At 44.2% G+C, this 11,558-nt stretch overlaps 1 protein-coding gene across 1 annotated transcript in view; it reads right to left on the bottom strand.

The window, feature by feature from the left end:
* The window catches only part of cttnbp2 (cortactin binding protein 2), a 111,458-nt gene that overhangs the window by 72,403 nt on the left and 27,497 nt on the right, over positions 1-11,558 (bottom strand). Inside the window, exon 3 of the mRNA XM_022743592.1 lies at positions 436-666. Within this exon, the coding sequence (XP_022599313.1) occupies positions 436-666 (231 nt within the window). The remainder of the gene's footprint in view (positions 1-435; positions 667-11,558) is intronic.

Genomic DNA, 11,558 nt, shown 5'->3' with positions numbered 1-11,558 from the left:
ACACACACACACACACACACACACACACACACACACACACAATTTTCTCTTTCCCACATCTTCCTCCAGAGAATTTCTGCCTCACAGATTTGACTGGAGTGTAAATAAACACAGTCTGTGGTCAGACAGGAGAGGATGTAAACACCGGCCGTGTCTTAATCTGACGACCGACTCGCAGCAGTTCGGCTGAATTTATGTAAACACAATGTAATCAATGATACATTAAAAAACAAAAATAAAAATGTTTTTGTCCTGGCTGCTGCTGCTGCTGCTGCTGCTGCTGCTGCTGCACGGCTCTGAAGGAGGAAGATGTCGGTTCATCCGTTGGTCCGACACAGGTACAGTTTATGACAGGAAACCTCAAAAACTGATGATTGAATTCCTGCTAGCCTCAATGCTAAAAAAGCAACCTGCCCGTCCCCCCCGGTGTCTTACCCTCTTCTGGCGGCTCTCGGCGGCGGCCAGCTGGGCGGACATGCGTTCCTGCATCTTCCTGCAGTGCGCCATGACGGCCTCCAGGACGGAGATGGGGCTGGAGCCCAGGGGCCGCCGCTCCGCGTCTCCTCTGGGGACCCCGCATTCGAAGTCCCTCTGAAGCGCCAGGAAGGGGTCGGTCAGGCTGTAGTGGCCGTATCGCTCTTGGAGGAACACCTCCTTCCTCTCCGCCTGGAGAAAGAAAGAGGAGAGGAGACAGTATTATTAAAACCCGTCGCGCTGTGTGACTCAAATTCACTTCGACTCCATCCTGAGTCCAAACACATTTCATTCACAGGAAGGTTCACGTCACTAAACGACCACAGTAAGACTGTCCGGCGACACCAAACCAACATTACTGAAAGTCCGAGTAACTAACCGCCTCGCCCTCATCCCCGTGCTGCGGCCCCCAAACCCCCCCCCCAACACTCGCCCCTGAGCGCCGTGAGCCCGCCTGCCTGACTCCACAACCACTCAGCACTGCAGCAGGCACGGCCGCTCTCAGGTTACAGTCATATGGGAGATGGCGTCCTCTGAACATCGAACTGGGTTTCACGTCCAGACCAGGTATCATGGGTTCATTCAAGGTCTAGACTGAGACTGAGCACCTGCCAAATGCTAAAACAAACAAATAAATAAATAAATAAAATCCCTTTGTAGACGATTTAGTGAGATGAGCCTCGACTGACTGAGAGTCTTCAACTGCACAGCTGCACCTTCTAATGTTTATCATCCATCTTCCAGCTCCGACTTCCAGGAGAATGTAAACAGAATGATGTTCAGCAGATGAATCGGAAGCCCGGGATGACGAGCTTTCCAAACAGCATGTGAACGCAGCGCAACGGCTACGGCAAAACAAAAAAACAACAAAAAAAAAAAAAACAAACATCAAAGGAAACAGCAACGTTCAGAAAAATCTGTTTGTAAGTTCCAGAAACATCCGACTAATAAACAGTGGGTGGAAAATAAAATATACCGTATTAACTTTCTAACTTTCCCTTGAACTGAACAAACTCTTCCTCCTCCTCCTCCTCCTCCTCCTCCTCAGACGGCCGGACGTCTGAGGAGGAGGAGGAAGTTTACATCAGTCCTGTGAGGCGCGACGCAGCAGGTGTGACACAACCAAAATAAAACCGTGACACACGAAAGAAGACTGGAGTTTAACATTTAAAAAACACTTGTTGCCTAGCAGCAGGTTTATAAGTGTGCAGTTTATATTTATAGTATTTAAATTACTTCAAATCACTTTTTTCCTTGTAGTTTTTCTAATTTTCAGCTAAATGCAGGAGTGACACGGCTACGTTGAATTGCACGCTTTCCCATTAGTCGTTGCCCTGGCAACAGACACTCTTCCTGGGGTCCATATTTAGAAAAACAGAGTATAAATAGGGCTGGGCTATACGGCCTATAAATAATATCTCAATACATGATATATATCGTATCATGGTTTGAAATCTCCTCTAAAGCTCTTCATTAATGTGCGATTTAACCCTTTGATCGACCCGATAGCCGGATGGTTAACGCTCCGGTTCGACTGCTGGACCATTTTCTAATTTCCCTTCCAACATTGACATCGAGTGTATTCTTCATATCGCCCATCCCTAAGTATAAGCAATAAATACTTTCACATAAACTATAAACAGGCCTGTATTATCAAAACGACTTCCTCAGCTACTTCTTAAAATCTTTTTCACTTCAAAAAAAGATGAAGCTGCTGGCGGAAGACGGCCTCTCCTGTTGAGTCAATAACACATTCAAACCCTGCCAACCCCCCCAGCTGGGTGCTGAGACAGGTGCTCGCTCTGAAACAGCCGGAGGGGTTGGTCCACAGATCCTGTGGATTAGTTAATGTGATAAAGCTTCAGCGAAGTCCGGCGCTGTCCAGACCGAGTGCGGCTCGGTAACATTAGCCCTCGTCAGAGCCGCTCTCAATCATTCTGACCACGACCAGATCACCACTCGCAGTAATCCAATGGTCAAATAATACCCGACCAAAACCCACTTGGCTGCGGCACAGCAGCTGCACGGAGACCAAACCCTCTGACCATAAGTGGCGGTGAGAGAGAGAGAGAGAGAGTGAAGCCGAAGCCGAGGACGAATTCTGTCGCAGAAACACACTGTACTAAATCAGAAACCTGCAGGAAACACTTCACATATGATGAAGGTAAATGAGGAACAAAAACCATCAGCAGGTTTTTCTGGTTCTTCCAAACTGCAAGTCGACTCTTCTGCCGAGGCCAAATACCCGTTACAGCTTTATCCTTTCTCTTTCACAATGTCAGTGAATAACAGTTTTGTTTAAAAGAGTCGTGATTCATATCTATCAGTGACAGAAGGCTGGTGAGGGAGGAATATTTAATAACTGGGCGAGAGACATTAGAATTAAATGCGGAGGCGAGAAAGAGACAAAGCGCCAGAGAGTGAGAGACCGAAGAAGAGACAGCAGGGACGGAGAGGAAGGTGTCGAGAGAAAGCTTTGCCAAAGAAGGAAATGAGGAGAGTTTGGAGAGTCAAACAATATATACACACACACACACACACACACACACACACACACACACACACACACACACACACACACACACACACACACACATACTAAGAACACAGAGCGTGAAGATTGATGGTGAATCCCAGGAAGACTTGATGTCGATGGCTGGCTGTGAGCAGGCCAACATAAACACACCGCCGGGGAAAGGTGTGTGTGTGTGTGTGTGTGTGTGTGTGTGTGTGTGTGTGTGTGTGTGTGTGTGTGTGTGTGAGAGAGAGAGGGAGAGAGAGAGAGACTAACTAACTAATCAGAAACTCACTGTCTAAATCTACCTCAGTCAACACCAACAACCAATCAATCATCTGGTACATAAAAGGTCAAAATCCATATCTTCAAATGACTTATTTTGTTTTGTTCCATCAACAGTTTAAAACCCCCAAATTATTGATTGCCAATCACATAAAAACCAAGAAAAACAGCAAATCCTCACAAATCAGAAGCTGGAATTGAGGAACATTTTATGTTTCTGCTTGTAAAAACGACAATTACTCATCCACTCGGCTCTAAACTCAACAGATACAGCAGACGCCTCGTCTGAACCGATCCTGTGCAAAAGCTCCAAAGTAAACAACCAGGAGCGATGCAGTGCCATCTTTAAATTGCCCTTCAACTCCCGGGATCTTCCTGTAAATATTTACACAGAAGCAGAGACCAGAGCGGCTCTCAGTCGGCCCGGCTGCCTCTCCTCACGTCCGCATCAGGACCAGCGTTCATCGGAGCCGAGGCTTTAGGTCGTTGAAGCGAGTTACTCGACGACGATTCGCGGAAAAGAGAGAAAAGAGAAAACGTTGTAAATGTTGTAAATACAGCTGCGGTATTTCCTGCTAAATACCAGCTGTGGCTTCACTTGCCATCCAGCTTTTGCTTTGTGTGAAGTGATGTTTTTTAAATAGTTTAAAAGGACTTAACTAGAACTGCAATGATTAGTAGATCAATATATTTTTATTTGACCAACTATTCTAACAACTGAACAAATGTTTTCTTGAACTTGAATATCTGAGTTTTACACTGTTCTGTCGTAGGAAATCAAATCAGGCATTTTAAACTATTTTCTGTTACTTTGTGGATAAAATTATTAATCGATCAGTCTAGAGAATAATCAGCCGATCAATTGATAATGAAAATAATTGGTTGGGAGCAGCCGTGGATTTAATGATCTTCTACATCTCCTGAGAAAAACAAAACTGTAAAACTGAAACTGCACTGAGGCCAAAGAAGTCAGTGTTCAATATTTTACAAAATAAAAGTCTGGTAAACCAGCAATTACATTTAATTGAATGCTATATAAATTAACTGCTCTTTTCTCACACTGAAGACAAGAGTTTCACTTTTATTGTCTGTGACACCAAAACAAACTGTGGTACATTCATTTCAGACCTCGGGTAGAAGTAGATCGTTCAGCTCTGTGCGAGTCTCTTCCTGTTCGTCGCTGTGGAAAGGTTTGTCAATACTTCCTGGTTGTGAGGCTCAGGGTCACGGGTCATCTCATTACAGCATCTGGGTTTAAGGCCAGAGGAGCTGAATCCTTTGAGATCTCATCAGCTGTCAGACGCTGGGCCCCGCTATTGATCCCATAGATTGATCATTAGAGGAAAGCTACATTAAACATTACACAGTGGGGTTCAGTAAAGGCTTTGTAGGGTGATACTGACAGATCAGAGGTTGTGCTTTTTATTTTGTATCTTTACTTTCTAATCAACTTTTATTATGAAGAATTTGACAGGTGCAAACTATATCTCATAATGTGTGATTGAAAGCTCTGGAACAAGCTGGTGAAAGGACCTTGAGTGCTTCTTTTTGATCTTATCTATATCCTGGCTTTTATTTATTCTTACTTTTAATATTATATTAAATGTAATTAATATCATTCTACCCCGTTTTATTGTATTTTAATGTTCTGTTTACCAACTTTTTCTCTCTCGTTATTTACATTATTACGTTCCCAGCTACTGCACTAAACGTCCAGTATCTGCTGCTCCCAAAACATATCCGCTATTATTTTGAAGGAAACATTACAATTCATGAGCTGAGATGTTTCTGAGACGTCTCCATTACGAGTGCAGGGATTCAAACTGCAGCCAAGTCAGCGCTCCAGCAGCCAGTGTTTAATACAGTTTAAATAAGATGTTTACCTGCTGGTTTGGAGGAGGGGGTAATGTCAACGTATTTACAAGAGAAGCAACAGTAACTCTACTATTTACAAGTGCAGCAGCGGAGCAGAGTGAGATCTCAGTATTATTAGCATCAACCTTTACAGGCATGCTGGACTCAGTGGGTGAGAGGGTTCAGGGAACGCAGCCAGAGAGCGAGAGAGAGAGAGAGGGGGAGAGAGAGAGGGAGGGAGAGCAGGGAACGAGTGATGGATTGCTGCAAGAGAAGGTGGGAGAAGGTGAGAGAGGTGGAGAAATGACAAAACACAGCGAGGAAGGACGAATAAAAAAACGAAAAGAGAGAGGAAGCTGAAACAAGCCGAGCAACTGAGGCGAAGAAAGGCCCCTCTCGAGCAGAGAGGAGCAGACGACGCTCCAAACTTTACACGGCGGAGAAAAGAGCCCCATGTGTTCCAAGTGTCTCATTTAACTCCATTCAGCCCCGACACAAAACATCATCGGGGCCAAACAGAGGAGCCGTTCATGTCCGGAAGAAAATATACAAACAAGCAAAACATTCAAATCGACAGAGAGGGATGTGCTGGAGGGGCACTCGACTCGAGGGTCTGAGTCCAAGAGGCGGAGAGGGTTAGGGGCTACAGAGAGACACGAACATGTGGGACAAACTGGAAACTGTGGGAAGTGAAATCCAGGAGAGGAAGAGGGAGCGTCCCGCCCCCAATAACAAGGGGCACACTGGGAAACATCAGGTGTCCACTGATAAATAAGCACTGGGAATATATAATAATATTCAAAAGGAAGCTTAAAGACAGTCGTAATATGATCTACACTGCACTAATCAAGCAGAAGAAATGTTTAGCAGACTAGACATTTGGATTATTTGAAAAGATAATCAAAGAAAATAATCATTAGTTCCAGCCTTCGTTAAACCTCAAAACAACAATGAAACAAGTTCATACAGACACACAGACACACTATAATAAAGACCTGTGTGTGAATGTTGGAGCTAAGCTTTAAAAAATCAATGTTTTTCCTGCTGGTTTAAATCATTACATCACATGTTATTATTATGTAACAGCATTGATATCCAAATTCAGATTGTGTTACTATGACAAGATTAAAAAATTCAAATTATATTAAGTGATGTTCATTGCAAAGACGGCCTCTGCTAACTTCAGTGGAAACGTTTTAATACGTTAAAAGACGAAGAGCCTGTTGATGAACGACGCTTCCTCAGCCTTACATTCAGCTTCCTGCTCTGAGCAGCAGAATATGACAGAAACGTCTGGAACAACCCGAGATCCTGGAGGAGCACGATCACCGCTGCTGAACCAGAAGTGGTTTATTGTGCAAATAGTCCTAAGTGGTGCCGGTTTCCTGTCGCGGGGGCTTTTAATCAACACTTCCTGTCAGCTGCTGTGCTGCCGGTTACAGCTGGGCCAGAGCTCGACGTGATGACGGTCGCGTCAATACATATCGACCGGTCCCTCTGCGCCGGGCTCCTGTTTCAGTCACACGGGGTCGGGTCAGTGTGGCGCGGTAGTCAACTTCACCCTGTTCACTCCACCCCTCTCCACCTTCAAGCTGAAGCAGCTCTAACATTTGTCATTTTATTTTGATGCGTTGTGCGACAGCAGCGGCGAGCGCTTTGCTCAAGGACACCTGGCATTTGAACATTCACTCTGGTGTGATTATTCTGTTTGTGCTGTGTAATTTGATTTGTGAGAGTTTTGAACTTTTGGATGATTTTTCATAACGTGACTCTGTTACTGTGATCACAGAGCTTAAAGGAGCCATTTGTAAGTGTTGCTATTGCTACACAGCTAACATTAGCATTAACAGATGTTTACTTGCCAGTCTCGAGGAAGCATTAAACTGCCTTTTAAAATGCCTTTACTCACTAAGAGCTGTCTCCAGTGGTGGAAAGCAACCCCAATATTAACTTGTTAACTATTAACTAGCTTCTATTTCTCACTTTATTCTACTGAAATTAGCATGCTAACCAGCCAGCTTGGCTAGCCCTCGTCACTTTCCGAGTCACTGTATAATAGGGATCAAAATCAAATATTTATACATCAAAATATTAGAGAATGAATCCAAAAACCAAACATAATATAATAAAACTGAACAATGAATTTTGTTCCACTGTTAGGCATTACATCAGACCAAATTCTAATGTGTCATGGACAAAAGACGTTTGTAGAACGATGATATGATGTCACAGGAAACACTGTATTATCATCTAGCACTAGCATATGTAAAGAAAAATTAGACTTTAAAAGTAAGTGGAACAAGGATGTTTGGAGGACAGCAACTACGCCCTAAAAACTTAAATTGGACATTTAATAAAAAGGGTTAGTGGGTTTCTGGAAATTCTCGTCCCCAATAGAGAAAATGCGTAATCTGTTTAGTCGTGCGTGTGCAGTGAAAAAGTCAATGTACCCTCCATTTTTGACTTCCACTTCCGTCACATCCTTGTACCCACAGATCTGCGGCATCGCGACAGCACTAAGAGGGAATTTCAGGGTATAAATGTGAGAAATTAAACCTCAGAGCATCGACAACTCGGCGGCTCCTTCCACTGATAACCGACCCGATTTAAACTCCGCTCCTGAGGTGCCTCCTCATCGACTCCAATATCTATTTGGTTTTCTAGGTCAGAGCGGCGACAAGCTGACAAACAGCATCGAGCAAGGAGCGAATTTGGAGCCGGCACTGGCTGAAGACATGGAGGTGGTGGTGGTGGTGGTGGTGGTGGGGGTCTTTTTTGGATCCATTTCTGGTCTCCGGAGATATGGAAGCCTCCAAAACATTGGAGGGCTCTCAGTGTGTGTGTGTGTGTGTGTGTGTGTGTCAGCAGTGGGTGGATAGGCCCTTGGGATATATCGACCCTGGGGAAGATGGCAGGAATCCCGAGGCCCATCTGTCATTCACACTCACGCACACACATGCCAATTAACCCATCCTCGCTTCAACGCGCAGTCTCCCAAATTATCAGTCAATGAGCTGCGATTTGGAGGTGACATTTTAAAACCCAATAAACCGCGGAACATAAAACACACTTTGGACACTTAAGATGAACAAGGTGTCACCTACAGCTCACACGTTACCGCTGAAGCGTAAAAAGGCCAATCGAATACAACCGGGAAAAAAATCACCGCAATGAACAAGAAGGCACGAACGATGACATTTAACATCACTATCTAACAGCAGCCTCGTCTTTATGCACCGGTGATGCACTTTTATCTTTACAATTTACGATCCGTTAAAGCAGCTTTGAGGCGTCCAAGGTGACATCGCTCAGGCTCGTGTTCAAGTTGTCTCGTGTAAAGCCCTTTGGATTTTCTTGTCTGCACTCAAACATTTGAAAATTTCCTCAATAATGAAAAAAGGTAGAAAGTTTGAGTTACTGACAATAAGTTAGACTGTTTTAACCAATCACAGACAGCACACTTCCTCAAAGAAAAGGCAGCAACATGCTTTAGTTGTGGTATCAAAAGTTGAATAGTTATAATGGTCGAAAAAACCCACTGAGACTCGATAACGTCAGGCGTCTGTCAGCAATGGAAAAGGGTAAAACAAAAACATACATAACTGCATGTGATTCATGACACTGGTTCCCTGTTTCCTCTCAGACAAACTCGTCTGGCAGTGTAAAAGGAGTCCATCGCTAATCCGCTAATTTCAGTGTAAAAGACGTAAATCTTCTGTTTCCTCAGGTCCAACGTAAAACAGGCAGGTGCTGGATACTATAAAACTAAGTCTAAATCCTGGGTCACCAAAGACAGCAAATAACACAAACTACCACAGAGTTCATCACTGGAAGCATCACCCGCCTGTAAAAGGCATTTACATCATCACTAGCGGTTTAATCGATCCCCTAGTGCAGGGGCACCATTCATTAAAAAGTACCATGACATAACTATGAGCAGTTCCTGTTCGCAGTGCACTCATGGATGTGCAGACAACCACCTCTGGTTTACTTTGATACTGAAAACTCTGTATTTACAAGTTATTTCTGAGCGGATTTATGGACATGTATTGGTATTGTTATTGACAGACAGTGGAAATAATGGAAGTGAAAGTCACTAAGAACGCGTGCATGGAGTCTGTGGGCAGATCTGACTGAGTTACGACTCTGGGAAGCAGCACAAGAAGCACTAAGAGTTTTTATGGTAGCGTAATTGCCTCCGTGAGCTACAGTATGCGCGACAGCCACTGCTGCAGCTCCGGACTGCTGACCATGTTGGCGAATGGGCCAAATCAGCAGGTCACACCACAATAAATAACTTCTAGTTGCATGGGCCTCTCCACCAAACCTCACGGTATCTTCACCTCGCATTTCTACCATTGTTCTACAAAGTTAGAAAACCTCTAACAACTTTATGTTACGATAGAAAAGAGCTTTAAAAACACACACACACACACACACACACACACACACACACACACACACAAGCGCCGCATCAATCCCAATCAGAATATCCAGAGCGGTGATGGTCGGTGGTTACTGTAACACTGAATCAGATATTTGACCCTGCAGTGAGCGAAGGGGGGGGGGGGCATCTGATACTCGATGACCTGCACTCACGGGCGACTTCACTCTGCCGGGGGGGGGGGATCAATACGGTGAGAAGGATTTGATTTGACAGAGAGAAACAGAGGGAGAGAGCTACGGGTGAGGGAGGTGGAGGAGGGACGGTGTAAATTAGACTGAGATAAAAGGAGAAAGAGGAGGAAAGAGAAAGGGAAGAGACTGTCAGAAAGAGGGAGATGGACGGATGGAGAGAGAGAGAGAGAGAGAGAGAGAACAGGAGGATGAAAGGTAAAGATGAGAAGGAGAGCGAGAACAGACAGATCACCGCCTCCTCCGCTGGGCTGCGTTCGCACAGAGCTGCGACCCCTCAGCGTTACGCAACGTGTTGACGGTTCAAAGAGTCAGAGACTCGAGCGGCATCGTCTTTTTTTTTTTAATCAGAACTCGTCTGAAAACAAGAGATCGTGCTGCTTTTTTATCTCCTCCGCGAGGAAACAGGCAGGAGGAGGGTGAAGATGGGAATTCCTGGCTGGAGATGGGTGTGAAACTACTTTTACAAAAATATTATTTTCCTCATTGATTCATGTATTTCTGGATTCATTAACTGATCCTCATTTCCAACAGTACAATGTGACGATGATCCGACCAACAGCCTAAAGTGTTCAATTCATAATGATCTCACATTGGAAAAGCTGTAGTCGATGAATATGTGGAATTTCTGCTTAACAATTATTTTAAAGTGATTTCCTAAGAACCGACTGATTCTTCAACTAATTGACAAACAGCCAGACGAGTTGCTGCACGTCATTCCCCTCCTCTCTCTCTCTCTCCCCGACACTTCCTGTCTATCTTCGCTGTTCCTACCAAATAAAGGCATAAAAACGCCAGAGAGAATAATAATCACAACAACAACAATAATAATAATTATAATTATAATAATTGCATGAACTAGAACAGATAAGTTCAGCTAAGTTACGTAATCAGTCTTCCCCTGTCACTACAAAATAAAAGTCCAAATAAGTCCAAATCGTTTTGTGCAGGAAACTCTTGAATGTGGGACCATACTAATATACGATACTATAATATAATAATAATAGTTTGTTTTTTTTTTGTTTTTTATTTCTATTTAAATGGTAAAAAAAAAAAAAAAACTGGAAAAATCTCTGATGTTCAGTATTGACAAACAGGCAAAACACAGAGTGCTTTCAGTGGCAGTGGAAAAGTGCTATCGATGCTTCCTCAGCTAGGATGCGTTACTTAGTGGGGTGGGGGGGGGGGGGGGGGGGGTGCAGTGGCTGGGGCAGGCGTTGCCCAGTCAGACTCAGACAGTGAGTGCTCCTCATCTTCACACTGATCCCTAGGGTACAATCATGTCATGTCGTCCCCTTTGCTTGGTGAAGATGTCAGCAGCAACTACCTGCAGCTACGGACCTGGACCTGGACCGGGACCTGGACCTGGACCTGGACCTGGACCTGGACCCAGGTTGAGGGAGCTGAGATGAAGTTAATCTTCTGGTGAATTTAACTTAATATAATATGGTCTCTGACTTTTCTTTAACAGCTCCTATCTGCAAAAAAAAATGTTGGTGCACATTTCTGTCATTAGCGTAGTTAGCACGCATTAGCTCAGAGCGCTAACTTGGCTTGTTTACTAAATGTCGTGAACATCGCCGTCACCCTGAACACCCCGACAAATATATGGCAGAAAAAGGAACAGTCTGTTTTCAAAAGTTCGAGTCGGGTAAAGCCCTGTTCACGATGATTGACTGATTGATTGATTGATTGATTGATGATTAACTAAACAACAGTTTCTTCCCCTGGGCCATCAGAACTCTTTTACCTGCAATATCCCTTTGTGTCCTTTTGTCTCATGTGTGTTTTGACT

The sequence above is a fragment of the Seriola dumerili genome, unplaced genomic scaffold, assembly GCF_002260705.1.
Source record: "Seriola dumerili isolate Sdu_G_001 unplaced genomic scaffold, Sdu_1.0 BDQW01000070.1, whole genome shotgun sequence".
In the NCBI taxonomy this organism is placed as follows: Eukaryota; Metazoa; Chordata; class Actinopteri; order Carangiformes; family Carangidae; genus Seriola; species Seriola dumerili.
This window is presented reverse-complemented; position numbering and strand designations above follow the sequence as displayed.